General features: G+C 41.1%; 1 protein-coding gene across 3 annotated transcripts in view; it reads left to right on the top strand.

Annotated features, from left to right (window-relative positions):
• The window catches only part of Stambpl1 (STAM binding protein like 1), a 67,033-nt gene that overhangs the window by 8,140 nt on the left and 39,660 nt on the right, over window positions 1-19,233 (top strand). For all 3 annotated transcript variants that reach the window (XM_028782277.1, XM_028782275.1, XM_028782276.1), the window contains exon 2: window positions 18,699-18,778. In XM_028782277.1, the coding sequence (XP_028638110.1) occupies window positions 18,749-18,778 (30 nt within the window). In that variant the 5' untranslated portion in view covers window positions 18,699-18,748. The remainder of the gene's footprint in view (window positions 1-18,698; window positions 18,779-19,233) is intronic.

Raw genomic sequence — 19,233 nt, 5'->3', positions numbered from 1 at the left:
TTGTGAAAGGTTTGGATGCACGTGGTTAGTCAGACATAGAAACACAATTAACAACGGAGTCTAATTTTATATCCAGATAGTTAGTTCTGTTTTTATTTTTGAGCATGTATTCCTTCTGACCTACAAATACATTTTCACGTAATCACAAACTGTATTACTACCATCAGGGCTGCCGTGGAGTTCTTGAGAATGGAATGGTGCGGTACCATTTATGTTCTTGGTGTAATACCTGATTTTGAGAGGAGGGGGTTATTGTTCTGTCATGTTGTGCTCTGAACCCCTCAATGTTAGTAGGAGTTTGTAGAGATAATGTCAAATGTCCTTCTGAATGTCCAGCATTTGGAGATAGGTTTGATCAAAGAAAGGCTGCAGAAAATGTAGTAAGTACTACAAACAGTCTAATAACGCGCGAGAGAGGAGAGGGCCAGACTAAGAGGGCCCTCAAGAGCTAGCCAAGGTGCTTGAATCTTCTCTGGTCACCACAACTGCACAATTTTGAACAGGGGATGAGCATAATGTGATGCAAATAAGTATATTCCTCAGCTTGAGCCACGTAGTGCTTCACCTAGAAACAGAAATCAGTTGAGGAAACTGTAGGCTTGTCACCATAAAGGCGAATGGCAGCATGGTTAAGGAGGGGGATCTGGATTTAGTAGCACCATCTTTAAAGATCTTGCGGTAGGGTTCTCTTTCCATCTCTGTATTCACAAATGTTCACAGCCTGGGAATTGCTCCTTCAGGCAATTGGATGTCATGGTGCATGATGTGTACGCTACCACCTCCCTGCACACTCATCTTGCACATAGAGAAAGAAGTCAAGTCTTAAGCAACCCATTCCTATTGCCTTGGGAAATATATAATTTTTCAGTCATAAACTGATGCATACTTGTAGCAAATGATACAGAAAATGAACTGAGAAGTCTCCTGTAAACCAATCCTTGTGAATACATTTAGGAAAAATTTAGCTGTGTACCAGATATTTTCATTCTCAATACCAATACAAGGTAAATACATATGCATCCATACTACGAGCGTGATGTCTTGCCTTGAGTGATTTCCAATACTTGCTATTCTCTCAGGATGCTCTTAACAGTTCCATGATCCAGGATACAAGCAAACATTTAAGTCTTTTTTTTTTAAAGATTTATTTATTTTATGAATGTAAGTACACAGTTGCTGTGATCAGACACACCAGAAGAGGGCATCAGATCCTGTTACAGATGGTTGTGAGCCACCATGTGGGTGCTGGGAAATGAACTCAGGACCTCTGGAAGAGCAGTCAGTGCTCTTAACCACTGAGCCATCTCTCCAGCCCACATATAAGTCTTTTTTTAAGGGCTCCATCTGTCAAATTCTCTTAATTTGATTTTCTTCTGATGATGATTTTTATTTCAAATTTTTAATATGTTTAAAACATGCTGCTACTATGTGTGTGTGGGGGATATGGTATATATGTGTGTGTATTTAGGCAAGGAATCTTAAGAAAAAATTTCAAATTAGAACTGCTTGATCAACAGGAACGTATGTTCTTCAATATCATCACTACTGAGTCTGACCAGTTATGTGAATTCGATCAGTCAAGTAAATGAAATTACTTAGTTTAAACTCAAGATTTTGCTTTGGTTTGTTTTTGTGGTGCCAGAGTATGCACTCCTTCTGACCTGTGCCTACATTTTCATGTAATTACAAACTGAAATATAACCATCAGGGCTGCCTTGGAGTTCTTAGAATGGAGTGGTGTGGTACCTTCCATGTTCTTGTTAAAAACTGATTTAGGGGAGTTTTATTGTTGTTGTGTTGTGATCAGAAACAAACCCACAATGTTAGCAGGAATTTGGAGAGATAATGTCAAATATCTTTCTGGCTAAGCACTTAACTACCAACCTATAGCCCTGTGTTGAAATTCAATTATAGGCTTTTTTAATTACTAGCGAGCTTAAACACCTTTTCACATCACACACAGCTGTAAATATTTATCTAAAACTTGTTCTTCTCACTTGCTTGGCTGTATCCAAGTTTGCTTATTTACTGCTGAATTGCAAATATTTCATCTGATATAGTAGTGGTAATGGGTATTATAGGGGCTGCAACTGATGCAAATATTATTTTATCTTGTTAACATATCATTTGCTGACATTCGAAGATGCTATTTACACACTTTAAAAATACTTCATTTTAGTATAAACTGAATCCAGACGAGAAATGCCAGCATGGTGGGACGTTGGTGGGCATGATGTCCCAGCACTAGCTGAAGATCCACTGGCACTGGACAGCTGCTGGAAGAGGGAGGGCCAGCTTTCTTAAATGAAGGGACTCTACTTGGTAGGTCAACCACATTCAGGGCAGGCCCCACCCCTGAGAGTAGTAAGCAGGTAACACAAACCAGGCTCAATGCGGGTGAAGTTTGTGATTCAAAGTTGCATGGGGAAAGTGACAAGGTGGCTAAGGTAGGATTTTAAGTGGTCAATCAATTGAAAACATATTAGATGAAATTCTCAAAGGAGTAATACAAATATTATATATATGCAAATTTATATACAAATAAAATATTTCTTTTAAAAATAATTGCAGGTTGCCAAATGATTGTTGAAGTAGCATACAAAATTTCTTCACTTCATTTACATTGATTCTCTAAATATTAACAGTCACAGAAGTTATGGTGCTGCTGTCTAATCTTTGACTTACTTCAAATTTTATCCAAGTCCTTCTTCTGATAGAAGAATCAGTCCAAAATTGCATACTACATTTAGTTGTCTTATCTTTTTGGGGTCTTCAAATCTTGAATCATTCCTCAGTCTTTCCAGCTTTAGTGATTTTTTTATGGTATTTTTAAGAGCACTTTAAAGGTATTTTTGTTTTTGTTTTTGTTTTAGCTTTACTTTTTGTTTTGGTGTTTGCTTTGCTTTCGGTTGGGATCTCTGGTTTGGTTTGTTTGGTTGGTTGGTTGGTTGGTTGGTTGGTTGTTTTGGTTTGGTTGGTTTGTTTTGCAGACAAGCCATTGATTCTGGCCTATTTGGTGTTTATTTGGTTCTACGTAATCAAGTGTGTAAACTAGTCTGGTGGTGAACAAAAAGCATCCTGCCTGAAGAAGAGATGCTGAAGCCATCACTGGGAGGGTGGGTAGGAAGGAGAAGTGTGGACTAGTGTGTGTGGGATGGTACATGTGCATTGACTTTGCATGATGCATGTCAGTAACTGAAGATGCTGGTATGTGGAGTGAGGGTGTGGACAGTGGCTAGTGAAGAGCCACTGGCTAAGAATGACCTTTGTAGCACTACTTGTAGCTTGTCCCTTTTCATCCATGACATTGAGTCCTTTGGCTTCAGGTACCTATGACCAAGAAGAGAGAACGTGAGTATAATACAATATTTTGAGAGAACAATTTTACATTCATGAATCTCCAAATTTTTTGCAGTTCAGTATTTGGGAATTTCATACAATGTATGTTGGTTATATTCTCCCTTCTCCAACTCCTCCCAAAGATACCCTACCGTACTCTACCCTTCCCAACTTTGTGTCCTTATTAAATCTTTTATATATTGTTATAATTGTCCTATTTTGTCATTAGTTATTATAAATCTTTTATGTGTCGAACTTAGAAGTGAAACTGTCTTATACACATGCTAAGGGGTAAAGCATATTTGCAAAATTTTGTGCTATCTGTGGTTTTAGGTATCCACTGGTGGGGTCTGAAAACATATACTTTATAAGTAAGAAATTACATTTATAACTATGATATTAAAAATGACAATTCATTAAAGAGCTTTAAGCAAAGAAATGGAAAAGTCCAAGTCAGATATTAAGAGGCCACGATATATGTCACATAATAGAGTTAATCAGACTGAAATGAGGAAGGAACACATAGATCTAGTACGAAAGCTCTTCCAGCAATATGAACAGATAAAGTGGCAGATATTAAGGGGCCTCTTGACAAGATAGAAGATGCAGGCTTGAGAGACATTTTGGAGAGCAAGTCAAATCTGCAGATGTCTTGGTAGGTGGGGCTGAGAGTTGGGGTTGTGTGCGTGATTGGTTGGACATCGGTAAAGAGCACATTTCCAATTTCCATCTCTGTTCCACTTACAGCATCTTTATTTATGTTTTGGCATCCCATTGTATCTGGGTTGATTCTGAGTTCTATGAGTATCCTTCAGAATGTCCCCCCAAACTGTATTTCATTTATTGTCTCTAGTCCAGACATGGGCTACTTCCTTCTACAGTGATACCTTGTCTCCTGTCTGGACCACCACATCTTATCTTCTGACTTTATTATGGCCAGATAATTTCAAGCTTGTAAACGCCTTATTTGGACAGATCAACTTATTACCAGGATTGAGAATTAAACAGAAAGTTAAATATATCTCAGGAGACTAATTGATCATTTCCCAATTATAATTTGAGGCATGAAGAAAGATATTTTGCTTAGAGAAACAAAATACAACTTGTATTTTATGCCTTACATTACACTAATCTAGACATGGCCAAGAGCTATTTATCCAAAAATGTCTAACTATAAAGGTGTCAGAATCTTAAAACAAAGGGTAGGCATAGTTTTAGGTTATCTTATAATTGGCAAATTTGAAGATCTACTTTTGTCAGCTTTGCTTCCCTGACTGAAATACCCAAGGCAGACATAAGGAGTCAGCTTTATTACCCTGGAGTCTGTGACAAGACAGAAATATAGGAAGCTAGTGGTGGAGAATAGCTGCTCACTTCTTTGAGGCCAGAAAAAAAGAAAGAGGGTACATGGGAAAGAGGAGGGTCAGAGAAAGAGAGTGATAGAGATAGAGACACTGGCTCCTGTGTGGGACCCATTGTCACCATCAAGGGATGGACATACAGACTTCATTTATTTTCATTAGACTGCACCTCTTAGAGATTCCACAAGATCTCAGAAGTGCTATCATCTCTCTGGGAAGCAAGCCTTAACAAGGGTACCATTGGATACCTGGTATATCTAATGGATGTACCAGCTGTCTAATGCTGGCAGCTGAGGGAAAGATTTGATGCTAGAATGCTTGCCTAGTAGATGGGAGATCCTGTGCTCATCCTCAGTATCTCTTCCACCATGGATAGATTCATTAGACAGTTTAACTCTTTTAAATTTTATATAAAAGCAAAACAACTTTCATCCAAGAAGTTCTGCTAAACTAATAAGTATGCAAGGAGTGATGTCAATAGAAAAATCACCCTTTGCAAACACTGCTATAATTGTTTCAGAAAAAAATCATATTTAGTTGCTAAAAGTAGCTGGTAGCAGAGTGTGTACATACTCTTAAACAAACTGCTTACGAAATGCCAATTTCGTTGAAAAAGAAGATAGATAGGAAGGAAGGAAGGAAGGAAGGGAGGAAGGAAGGAAGGAAGGAAGAAAGAAAGGGAGGGAGGGAGGGAGGGAAGGAGGGAGGAAGAAAGGAAGGAAGGAAGGAAGGAAGGAAGGAAGGAAGGAAGAAAGAAAGGAGGTCTCCTCATGGGGAAAATCTTGCAGTACAACTTAAATCTTCGAAGTTCACTTCTCCAATAATCAGATTAAACCAATGCCATGTTTCTGGATGCAGCGAGGATAAACCATCACTTCTGCAATATTTTTGCTTAAAAATTGGTAAACTCTAACTGCTTCTTTGTGTCAACGTTGTAGCAGGTGGCACAACCTTCTATTATACAGTTGTTTAACACCTTTACCTTTCTGCCAGAGCCCTGGCCCCTAGCGTATCGTCAGGCCAGAAAGCTCCCATAGGTCTGTGGTTTTGTTGCTCATTGTTTCACTCCTTTCTCGTTCATAGTCAGGGAGGGCTTAAGGAGTCATGATGAATAAATGAAAGGAGAAGTAATGTTATTTGGAACAGCAGACAGCTTTTGTAGGAAAGACTTATTCTTGGCTGATACTGAGTGAGAAGTCACAGTTGGCTGCCTTCATGGCAATGAAGGGATACAGCTGCAGCTCCAGTCAAATGGCAGCTGTAAGAAACCACTGTATTCTGCAGGATAAAGTCACATCAGGTGCAAAGATAGAACATCCATTTTGGGGATGCAGATTGAGGGGTGAGGAAGAGGAGAAATATCTCTTATTTCATGGAAATCTAAAGAAGTGTCAGCCGAGTGAAGGCTAGGCATGCTTTTAGAGGGCTATCTATTACTGTCTTAGAGAAATTGTACTGGATGCAGTGTTTCAAGTTTTGATGTAAATAAACGTATCTTGGACTGTTGGATTAAAAACAGAGAGACATCGAGAGAGATGCCAAGGGCATCTTTCCCAGAAATTCTGACTCACTTGGGACCTAAGAATTTATTGTTGCCAGTCTCCCTCTTCATTCATGATGCTGTGGTCCAGGTAGTCCAGGAACTACACTCAGAAGAAACATTACATCAGCATTAGAGAGAGGCTCCCCACAGGGAGGGGGAGATGACAGGACTAGGAAATGGTCACTTTTTAAGCACTCCATTGGCATAAGGACCTCTTGAAGAGTAGTGTATTACTAGAGAGTTCCATGAAAGGAACCCTATGTGGGTAACCTTGTGTTCATCCTCAACCCCTGCCACCCTACAGTCAGATTGATTCCATAGCTTTTTATGGCTTTTGTCCACTGAATTGATGAACTCATCTCTTGTAACATCAAACATAAATGCAATTGCTCACTGGAGAGCGGGCAGATGCTTCAGGATGTCTGGCTTTTGTTTGTTTGTTTGCTTTCAAATAGTAATGTCAGAATAACATAGTTTGTTAGAGAACTCTCCTTGGGAAATTTATGAAAACTAAATATTATTAATAATGGCCAAGAAATGATCCTCTATCTCAGAGCTTCAGTCAACTTGGCAAGCAGAAAAATTATGTGATTTAAAAGTGGGTCTGTTGAATATTGTTTTTTAAAAAGCAATTTTGGATAAAGGGAAGCATATTACAATATGTGGTAAAAATTAGTGACTTATATTTGAAGCTAAAAATTTCTGAATTTTTTAAAAAAGATTCACCAGCAGGAAAGCAAAATTATCGTCCTGAAGTTATGATTAGAAAAATGCATTTGAAATCTAAGTATCTTCTTGACACCTTAAATTTACTTATCAAACATATTTTGTATTGCATATTAACTGACTACTACTCACCATATTTTAAAAGCTCAGAATCCCACCTATTCAACATAACAATGTTGCCTTCCTGCTAGTAAATCTGTTTATAAGTTTATGGAATGTCTGTTGAATACCACAACATTTAGAATTTAATCTTAAAAAGTAGTGGATACTTTGAATTGAGCCATGCCCTGCTAGAATAATTGTACATTTAGGTGGCCAGGCATAGACACTGAATCATTCTGCATAAGGAAAAAAATGTGAATGACTGTCCATTTTATGTTTCGGGCACAGAGATTATGAATCATATTTTTGTGATGCTAGATTGAAGTCCTATTTCTACAGTCAATTTTGTCCTTCTTGTTTGAGGTTTGTAGAGTTGATCCTCCCCTGGGTTTCACTGGTAACTTTCAAAGGTTAATGAATTACTGGTATCACTGCTGGATGGTGACAGAACTCTAGGCTCTTCCCTTTGCTTCCTTTCTCCATCATTTCTCCATTTTATTGCCTCTTGTAGAAACTTTTGTTTTCTCAAGCATAAAATGGAGGGAAGGGTAGGGAGTGCTGTGCTGTATGTTTGTCAAGCATTAGCTCACTCTAAGACAACTTGGAATTTGAACTCAAATGTTCTGTCTGTGAGTTCCAAGTCCAGGGTGTAAACTTACGTGTCTGTTATCTGTTGACTGCAGTCTGAGGTCAAGAGTGTTGATGTACAATTCCATTAGAGAAGGTAGGTCTATATTAATAGTATCTATTGCCATCATGGCAGTTGTCTTGCTGTTGTTTGATGTGATAAAGGAAACAAATAGTCCTTTATTAGCATCTCCCCTGTAAATTCAGCTGGCTCTTACCCAGGAGACAATAGAGCAGTGGTTCTCAACCTGTGGGTCACATCCCCCATAGGGATTGCATATCAGATACCCTGCATATTATATACTTACAATTCATAACAGTAGTAAAATTACAGTTGTGAAGTATCAGCAAAAATAATTTTATGATTGGAGTCACCACAACATGAGGAGCTATATTGAAGGGTTGCAGCCTTAGGAAGGTTGAGAAACACCCTAATAGAGGGAAAGAAAGAAGAGAGCGTGTTAAAAAAAAATGGGATTCGTGGGCACATTCAGAATAGTCTTGTAGTTCATTCAAAGATAAATGCTTGCTACAAATCTGTAACCAGGCTATATTTTGTAATTATTACATAATTCATTGAGTAGTATGAAACAGGTTAAAAGAGGAAGGACTGAAGTTAGTACTTTCGGTGAGACATTGGAAGTTTTTTTTAAACCCACGACAGGTTAAAAGAGTCAAGTAGAGAAGAAGGAAGACTTGCTACTAGCACACTTAGAAGTGAAAATGGAATAACAAAAAATGGTTAATACTTGTGTTTTACATCAGGAAGAAGTAATATATACCAAAACTATTTCCTTCAGAAAAGCTAAATCATAGAAATTTATTGTCATTGCTGTCATTGTCATCATTGTCCTCACTGTCATCATCGTGTTAACTCAGTAGTTAAGGACACTTGCTGCTCTTGTAGAGGACCTGGGTTTGCTTTTTGTTTCCGACTGCCTGTAACTCCAGTTCCAGGTGATCTGACATGCTCTACTGACGCCCACTGGCACTGGCCATGCATGTGGTACACATACACACATGCAGACAAACAAAATACATAGATCTATCAAAATACATAGATCTGCAAAACTCTCCTCAAGAGTGGTGTGTTTAATAACTCCTTGTGTGGTGCCTCCAGTCTTGAGGGCTGGTCACCTTCAGACTCCCCTGCTCTAGACTGTTCACTCAGGACAGACTTGAGGATTGGGGCAGAAACCTGACACCCAGTAGGTGTTTACACACGGTAGTGGTTAGCAGGTAGAGGGGAAACAAATAAAACAAAAAACAAAACCCTCAACAGAGGCTGCTTCTTGTTCTTGCCGCTCTGTTTCCATTCACATCCTTTTATTTCCCTTGAGAGTCCCTTTACCTTTGGGAAATGTGCTCTTCCGTAGTACTTTTGGAATTTCTAAGTCTTAGCAACCTTTAAAGAATTTTAATATTCAATTATTAACTGGTAAATTTGAGTTGTGCTTGTCTTTATTTACCCATAGTTTGGCATAGATAAGATGTCATGTGGGCCATGGTACTTTTCTTGTAAGAAATATAGATACGAATTTTAAGTAATCAGAGTATTCTGTTCTTAGAATCGTTCAAACTGAAGAGAGGGGCTGCACCTACCTGATATCCCTCCCTAAAACAGGTCTGCAGCCTTAAGAATATGGCTCAGAGGTCCTCCTTCCTGAGTCTGTCCGTGCAGGCATGGGAGAGGCCCTCTCCCTTTATCTAAGGCAGATAAGATCATTGCAGCTCAAGGCCTAGGACACAATAATTTCCTTTCTGTACCTCCAATTAAAGTAAGCTGCACCCTGTTCTCTCTCCCTGGAAAATGAACTCTAACCCAGTGGGGACAAGAAAGGCTGTTAGTTTTGCCAGTAAGAACTGAGCTTGTGCAGATGGTATGAGCTGGTCTGTTCTCTCACCTGACGGCACCTCGCCTGCTTATCCAGGTCACTGTGGCACTCAGGAGGAAAGGACATGACTGGGTAAAGATGTCCCCAGCTCTTTCATGAGTGTGGAGCCTGTAAGGAGAATGCTCACTGTCTGGTAGATTCTCTTCTGTATTCTGGAAAACACTGCTGTTGTGGAGGAAAGTAGGTCAGGATTCTGAGCTTAAGTACCTCTTCCTGAAAAAAAAAGTTTGTTTGTTGTTGTTGTTGTTTGTTTGTTTTTGGTTGGCAAGTTCTTTTCTTTCTTTCTTTCTTTCTCCCTTTCTTTCTTTCTTTCTTTCTTTCTTTCTTTCTTTCTTTCTTTTTTTCTTTCTATTTTATATTTTCAAGACAAAGTTTCTCAAGACAGGACAGTCTTGGCTGTCCTTGAACTCACTTTATAAACTTGGCTGACTTTGAACTCACAGAGATCCACCTGCCTTTGCCTCCCAAGTGCTGGGATTAAAGGCATGAGCCCAAACTGCCCAGCTTAAACAGTCTGTATTTTTAAGGGAAAAAAAAAAGCCTACAAATTGAGTATGTATCTCAGTGGTGTAGCATTTGTCCAGCATGTGAGGCCCTAGTTTCTGAACATCCCCCACCCTTCAGAAGGCAGTGGGAGACCAGGGGAGAGGGGAAAGGATGGAAAAAAAGAGAAAGGGGAAAAACCCTAAGACACAAAGAAGTCACAAATACTAGCCAGATATTTTCTTCTGTCCATTCTTGTCATTATTTGTTCCATATTTGAAAAGAGAATCATACTGTCCTCTAGTCTTTGGGGGCTTGAGACTTGGTAACAGTGAGTTGGGAATCAAATGGCAAGAGGCTGCGGCTATTGGTTGGAAGGACAGTCAACTGCTCCAAGCTTTCATTTGGAGAAGATTCAAGGATGAGGCCCTTTTTGTTGTCGATCCTCTGAGTAGTTGGGCTGCTGTTAACTGACCCTCTGGGACAGGTTAGCTTCTTCGTGCTCATTGTGAACATGAGTACTTCTGGCACCCATGTTCCCAAGCCCTGTATGTCAGGATCAGCAAGAAGCTGAGGCTCCCTACACCTCTGTAAAAGGTCAGTTTAAGAGGAAAATATTTACCCTTTCTAGAGGCCGTGTTAGGGAAGTGGTTAGGGAGAAACACAAAAAGGCAGAACCTCCCGAAAGTCTCTTGTAGGTTAAGTGACTTGTGGCTGTAATTTAGATCTTATCAAATCTGAAGAATGTAGATTGGACTGGGAATGAGGTTAAGGAGCAGGCTGGCACTAAAACATTTCTGATGAATGTTCTCAAGCAGCTGTATGTGTGAGAACAGTACAGCCAGGCCATTTGTGAATGAGGCTGTGAACCTGGAGGGGTACACTAAGGCCCAGCAACAAGATGTTAGAACCAAGCTTACCGTCACCGTGTGTGAAGATGGGGCTGTTTACATAGTGTGCTTGCTAGCACATTGGCCCTTCACTTCAAATAATTAATTATGTTTTCTTCTTGCATGGCATGCAATACTCCTGTGTTGCCTCTGACATTCTGCTTCAGTATATTTCTGATTCTCCAAATTACACCGTTTTATCTTTAGCACTTGACGCCATCGTCAACCTATCTTCCCTATGTTAGCTTCTGAAGTGTGAAGAGCTAGAACAGACAGCCTCAAGCCAGCTGAGTTAACAGTACAGGGATTACTTCCTGCCTTGAAGTACCTCTTGCTTATCCTCTTAGCACTGAAGTTGTTTGCCTTCTCTCCTGTTGGTCAATAAATAAATAAAAAGGGCTTTGATTTCCTCATCAGAACCTTGCTTCTGTTTCTCTGATTCCAATCCACAGATAAAACAACTAAATATTGTTAAGTGCCTAAGTACAGGGCCTTTGGCTCTCTGATGCCAAGAGTCTTTGAGAGATGGCAGTCTGGGACTGGGGAGACAACTTGGTAAAGAGTTTGCCACTCAATGTGAAGACATGCATGAGTGTCCCCAACACACAGGAGAAGGCCAGGTATGGTGGTGTACGCTTCCTTGCAACTCTAGCAGTAGAGACCAGAGACAGACATATCCCTGAGGCTGGCTGGCCCGCCAGTCTTACTGAGTCCATAAGCTTCAGGTTCAGTGAAGGGCCTTATCAAAAATCAACTGGAGAGCAATAGGAGAAGACAATCTTATACTGACCTCTGCTTTCTACACACACCTGTACGTGCACATGAACAGGTGTAGAAGCATATACTACACACACACACACACACACTCACACACACTCACACACACTCACTCACACACACTCACACATACTCACACACACACACACACACACACATACTCACACACACACACACACTCACACAAGAAACTGAAAATACAATTTTCATTAAATGGTGATCACTGACTTAAAAGTTAAAAGTTTACTGTAAACAAACTAATTAACTATTTATGACAACCAAAGTTAGCTTTCAGGATTGCAGCTCACTGTAGATCTGAGAGACTGTGTGAGATTGATTCTGGAGAAGCCAGGTTTAGGGGCTGTGGTGCTAAGGGGAGCTAGAGGAAGGATAGAGACGGAGCTGACAGGTGCTGAGACTAGGGAAAGAAGAGAAATGACAGGCTTGTGTTTTCGTATTAGCATGGCCATAGTCCCCAGGCTTTCCTTTGGGAGGATGCTAGTCCAGCTCCCACAGTTACTCAAAGCACTCAGCAAGAGAGAAGTCTGCACTTGTCTAAGTTGTCTGACTATAAGCAAACTAAGATTCTCTTTTTTCTCCTGTTTTGCCATTGTTCATCCATATGACATCTTACCTTCTTGTGACTTCAGCTAGCAAGAGTGGGAGGAGTGGGTGTAGCCAGTCATACACATTCCTCTGAGACGGGAGCTTGCTCCCTCACCGTGTGTAGCAAGGGGAAAGGACTCATGGTAAAACTACATGTTATCACAAATGTGAGGATAAGAACAGACATGCTGAGGGTAAACCAGTCAAGGTGGGGACATTAGAGAGGACAAACTGAAGAGCCTGTAGCTTGACATCAGGTAGCCAGAAAAGAGGAAGGGAGGCCACTGAGCCAGCATTAGCAGGCCAGTTGCCTCCTTTACAGAACATTTCCTTGAGCAACTTCTGCCGGACACTGCTACCTTTCTCATATATTCTTGCTGCTAATGCAGCCAATTGCAAAAGGCTGAAGAGTAAGTAAGAACAGTTTCTAGAGAGCCTCCACTTATTTTAGGAAAGAGACTACCCAGATCACACCCCCACACACCCTCCCCCCAACATGTGCCCCCCCACACAAAAGGAGTTAAATATGAGGTAACCAAGAACAATTTGGGCCACATCTTGCTAGCTGTGATAGGAATTAGCTCCCTGATGACACTATTGCTGGCCACATACATGTGAGAACAAAGAGCACAGACTATCAACAGCCTGGAACACCTGCAAGGTCAATGGTAATAATACCAGCCAGATCCAACAGCTCCAGACAGTCAAAGTCAACAGCTGACTAAGCAGAAGTCAGAGATAGACGTGTTTGTGCTGTGTGTGTGTGTGTGTGTGTGTGTGTGTGTGTGTGTGTGTGTGAGAGAGAGAGAGAGAGAGAGAGAGAGAGAGAGAGAGAGGTAGGCACACAAGTAGAGTGTGACCATCTCCCGACTGTACCAGAACTTGGACAGATGTTACCTCTTAATCAGCTAAACCCATGATAGGTCCCAAGTGCTAACTGATCTCAATAGAAATTACCTCAGTCTTTGTCCAGTTTCTACAATGAATACTAAAGAACACCCTGGACAAAACAGTTTACCTATTTCCTCTCTTGGGACTCTCTCTTTGCCTCAGTCCCCCACTTTTTATTAATTTCTCTTAATTAAGAGAATCGATTCCTTCTCCTACAAGTTCCACATCTTTACTCTTCACCAGAGGAAGACCACCAACATGAACTCCACTGTCTCAGCTTGACTTTTGGTGAGCAATGACTTCCTGGTGTCCCAAGTTCCTGGGTCATGCAAACCTAGGCCCAAGACAATTTCCCACCATGCTCAGTCATTGCAATCATTCCTCTTCAGGATGCAGACCTTGACCGCCTCCATCCGTCCACTCCGTAGTTTATAACTTGGTGATGTTATGACTTGGTGACATGGCCACAGAGGTGGAAAATGTGGGTCTGGGCAGCATGCTCTGTATCTACTGAAGATGACATATTCCTATCAGGAAGAGAATGGCATCATGGGATACTTGCCAGCCTGCTGTATTTGTACTTGTGGGCCTTGGTTCTATAAAGCCAAGCATCACATGCTGTTTAAGTTCTCTCCTATTTCAGTGAGATTCCGGAACCATGAATGAAAGGTGACCTTGGCATTGACGTTTCCTCTGTTAGATTCATATGGCTTTCTTTACTTTGAGTTGCACTGGCATTGTATGACGAGTTTTTAATGCTGCTTGTTTGCTTGGTTATCTTATAAAACTGGTGCTTAAACTTTTTACCCTCTAAAACATTACTAAAGATAGTTATGCAATTTTAAGTGTGTCATTTACAGTATTAGATGTTAAAACAGATATTAGGAGTATTGAAGTAGAGGTTCTATAAATTACTCTGCCCCTTGGAACTCTCTAAAACACAATTGTGAGAGATTGATACTACTACTACCACTACTACCACTACTAGAACTTGGAGACAGCTTGATCAATAAAGTGCTTACCATGAAAGCTTGAGGACAGGGTTAGATCTTCAGCACCCACATAAAAGCTAGCCCAGAAAGGGCTCGTCTATAACCCCAGCCCTGGGAATGCGATGGTAGGGACCTCCCTGGAGCTTGCTGGTCAGCTGGCATAGCCAACTAGTGAGCTTCACATCCAGTGAGAGATCCTGTCTCAAAACCATATGGTGGAGAAGTAAGCTGAGGAAGACAGCTGACCTTGACCTGTGATGTCCACACTCGTTGGCACCTGTGTACATTTGTTCAGACACCCACAAACATGCTTGAAGGTACTCCAGAAAGCCTGAGCATGGCAAACACGGCTCTAGCAGGCCTTGTTCTTCTCCTTTGTTCTTTCTGCCTTGCTACAAGCCATTAGATCGAATTTCTAACGCTAGTCACAAAGGTTTATCCCCTTATTTGAGCTCTTCCGCCTCACTGGGGCTAACTACCACGGTCCATCAACCAATGTATTGAAGTCCAACAATAAAAAACCCAATTTTGGCCACCTTAATTGATATGCCCAATTAAAATTAATCAACTTTTCCTAACACAGGGGTTCTTTCCCCTTTCACCTTTATAAACTGCTGTTTTTCTATGTGCCATGTCTATCCAGCAGAAGTCCTTTGTCCCCTGAGACAAATACCCCCTTCCCCTCTCCCTTGTTCCTTTCCCCCTTCTCTCTTGTCCTCTATCTCCTGTCTTGATTCTTCCCTACCCTCGTCCTTCTGAGCAAATGAATCTCTTTCATGCTGAGGACTTGGTCTCGGGGGTCCTGAACCAACCCTGTTCCCTTCAGTACTCACTCACATATGTACGAGAAAGCAAACACTATAGTAATATCGTGAAAATAATACTAACCTTTAACAATCCCATGAAAGCATCTCAGGATACCTGGTCTATACTTGAGAGCCACCGACCTAAAACTGGGGACTTAAAAAATACAAAAATTCATATAGGAACAGGGCCATCAAGCACTAAACAGTTCAAAAGAAAAAAAAATAGGTCAACCAATCTGTGAACTCCTTCTATCTTATATTGGGAGGAGTTGGTTTCTACCACTGAATTATAAACTTACATATGAGAGCTCAAAATGATTGTTTTAGCTGTGTCAAGCTAATTAATTCTGGTATTTGAGGTATATGAACTGAACAATTTATACAAATAGAAACTCATTACAAAGAAGATTTTGTTCATTTGATTCTGTATATTTACTGCTGTGTTCCGCCATCTACCCTAAACACATATGTTTCTAAATTAGCATGTCCACTGCCTTCTATAGAAGTGTGCCATGCTAAAGGTACATGCCCAGCCCTCTTTTCAGCCAGGCTGCAGGCATGTGACCTAGGCATAACTGATGGACATTTTTATTTCGTGATATGGAAACTACAAACATGTAGAAAAACCCCAGGCAACTGCACAGTTTCCACGGCAACAATTCGTGGCAGGAGTAGAGGAAGCTGTAGACTCCCTTGTTTGCACTGAAACCAAGACAGCTGAGTAGTGTTTTGGTCTTCTATGAGATTTGAGTTGGTATTCCTGGAAATGCAGCCTCTGAATCCAGTTTTGCTGACCTTCTTGGAAATAGTCATCTCTCCATTGTTCTCTGAACTCAAGAGTTGGGGTCTTTTGCCTTCAACAAAGAATCCTGCATGATACACTGTCAGGTATGTCATTTACAGTAAGTGCTGGGTTTTTTTTTTTTTTTTTTCAAAATATATCTCTGGAAGCTCTTGTACAGAAAGTCCCTGGGCTGTGTTCTGAGATGCGAGTTCCTGGACTTAGAATCTTTGTGGATGAGTTCTAGAACTCTGCAGGTTTATTAATTAATAAAAGAGTCCCATGAGTCCCAGGCTGATCCGAACTTGACATGTAGCTCAGAATGGCCTTGTACAGAAATCCTGACCCTCCTGATTCCCCCTCGCTACATGATTCCTTTACAAAACCAGATGACTGACCAGTGCTTCTTTGTTCTCATGCACCCTCCCTCACCCACTGACATTGTTCTGGCTCTTTCTTTACCTATCCCTTTCCCCCTCTTCTTTCTGATGCTTGAGACAGGGTCAGGGTCTCCCATAGCCTAGGCAGCCCTTCAACTTTCTACATAGCTGAACTCAACTGTCTTTGAAGACTAACTTTGAACTCCTGAATGCTGCAGACTCTACCCTGTTAGTGCTGAGGTTACAGACATATGCAGCTACCTCAGACAGGGAGTCTCTTCAACTCTGTTTTTTGCTTTTTGGTCTGAGACCTGGGAAGGGGCAGTTCTCCTGGGTATTGCCTGCATTCTGCATCATCCATGGTACCAGAGCAATCAGCTCCCACTGTGACTGTAGCTCTCCAAAGCAGTTTGTTTTTTTGTTTTTCCTCAGCATCTTAGTAACTCAGGCATACAGCACAGCAAGTTACTCCAAGGTGTGATGGGGTCAAGAGGGAAAAGCCAGAAGTTAAGAGGCAGAGTCATTTTCTTTGAAGGGTTTCTGTGGGTGGGTTTAAAAAAAATAACATTGATTGATCGGATTGGATCAATCACAGTGTTACAACTTAAGAGACTGTCGCCTTCTACTGTTTCCAAAGTGAGGAGACGAGTGTCCAAAGTTAGCAGAGCAACTGGTAGGGAATAAAGAACATGACCTGGTTAAAGGCGGAGAGTAAGGATGTTGGTGATCTTGGTCATGTGGGATGATCAAAGAAAAAGGATCACTCACGAATGAGCTGAGGGCCTCGCTGGTAACAGGGAGATCCGGCCTCTGTGGACAAACATCAAAGCACTGTGTAAAAGCGTATTTATGGATTGTTCACATAGTTTTTTTTTCTTTCTTTCTTTGTGTGTGTGTGGGGGGGCGGGGGAAGTATAAACAAGTTCCTTATACCAATGCTTCCAATCTAATCTATATGTTTCATGAAGGAAACATTGGGCCCCTGCAACCTGAGTCCTTACTGTGTACTGTTCTTAGTACTCAATAATGGAAGCCATTCCAGGGGTGTCAGGACTGTCTTGTGACCAAAGTCATGCAAAAACTGTAAAGCTCCTTCATAAAACAGCTCTATAGATCACAGAAAGCTGTTTTCTACAGTGGTGTCCTCAAGATAAGAGAACTCCTGGAAGACAACTATCTCATTCTAATGTTTACCCGACATATAATAAATCTATTGAATTTTCTGCTACATAAGGAGAGAAAGGTTGGCATCCACTGTTGTACAAAGGAAGGGTTAGCAATTGTTAAGATTTTCACTTGGGCATCTTTGCTTAACACTGTTGAAACCGAGTTTCTTCAGCCGCAAAATAGATATTCTAATAATTTTAAAGCTTATGGAGTATTGGCTATGGGGTGGGAATTCTTTACAGTTCACCCACTGACCCATTTAATCCTTGTTGCAGTTATGCTGTGGGTAATATTACTCCTCCATGTTTCAGATGACCTGTAGTCACACAGGTGGCTGGTATTCTATTGCTACCATATCGATTTCCTTGAACTTATTGGCTAAAGACAGCCTATCTTCATCTCAGGTTTTGGTGGGACATGTATGTGAACACACCTTACTTAGATTCTCTTTATGGCATCTTAAGGCAGAAATCAAGCTGTTGATTACAGCTCGTAAGGACAGACTAGGGATCTGTAACTTGTGTGTTGGTGGGTAGGGGCTCAGCTGTGGCTGCAGCTATGGCTCTTCTTTGAAGTTCTTGTGGTTTGGGGTAGAATTAGCTTTCTTGCAGCTGCAGAACTCTTGGCATCTGGATCTCAAAACAAGCTGTTCAAAGTCTCACTTCCTCTGGTGAAGACCTCCTGGCAGCTGCTTTTAATTAACTAATACCAACTGCTTAAAAGTGGTTTTAATATATCTGTAACACATCTTTATCTTTGATATATAATGGAATATAATCGTGGGAGCAATATTCATTTGTCACATTTCCATAGGTAGAAGACCCACTAGAACAGGACAGTCTTATCTGTTCTCAAGGGGACGGGACTCCACAACCTATGGTTCACAATGACTAGACACACAGAGCTGTCCAGTACATCTGCCAGCTGCAGCTTTAAGGCTGGTTAAACCCAGCCTGGCTCCAGGTGAAGAGTCAGTCGCCACAGCATTCTTGCTAATAACAACTATGTTCTTCTTTTTCTGTTTTTAAAGGAAGTAAGCCTGCTTTATATATAGCCTTGCATAGGATTCTAAATAAACCAGCACACGGCAGCTCCAAGCAGTCCGCTCATCAAGCGTTAATTTCCTGCACCTCTCCATCTTTGACGATCAATTTCAAGCACCCATAACCACCCACAGTTTTATATTTCTGGAGAAGACCTCCACAGTCCCTTGAGGCATTCCAGTTGTGTACCTTTTTCAAAGGGTTCACCTTCATTTGAACTTGAACCTTGGAAATCGAGATTTGTTTTCTCCTGGAGTGACCTCGGCTTTGCTCTGTGTCTTTGAAACAGATGAAGTGACTGAGAAGGAGTGAACACCTTGCCTTTGCAGACAGGACAGCATGGAGCAGCCATTTACTGTGAATTCTCTGGTAAGTTATGCCAACCCATACTTTGTATATGGTTGAAAAACTCCTAAAGACAAATGGGGCAGGCTGTAGAAAGAAAGACTCACTGCTACTTTAAGACACATACCACTTGTATGTTTGTAGCCTTCTGTGTGGCCCTGTCCTTTGAGGAAGTGACTAATAGAGCCATCTTTGCAAGATTTAAAAATAGCGTTTTGCTCACAAATCCGGGAAATGGTAATCTGTGAGGCTAGATTCTAGGAGTGTAGCTCCTCTGGAAAAATCCCAGAGGGGATTTCTAAGGGGCCATCACGTTTGAGTACTCTAGTCTCTTTACGCCTAAATTCCTTTACAGATGAAAGTTGGAGGCTTGCTGTGTGCGGTAACAGCTGAGAAAAGTCTTACATGTTCAGGACTGAGGTGTTGCTTGGGCATCCTCCTTATGTGTCTGTGTTCTTAAACCACCTGTGTTTCTCACT

Source organism: Grammomys surdaster, unplaced genomic scaffold, assembly GCF_004785775.1.
Source record: "Grammomys surdaster isolate TR1022 unplaced genomic scaffold, NIH_TR_1.0 725, whole genome shotgun sequence".
Classification (NCBI taxonomy): domain Eukaryota; kingdom Metazoa; phylum Chordata; class Mammalia; order Rodentia; family Muridae; genus Grammomys; species Grammomys surdaster.
This window is presented reverse-complemented; position numbering and strand designations above follow the sequence as displayed.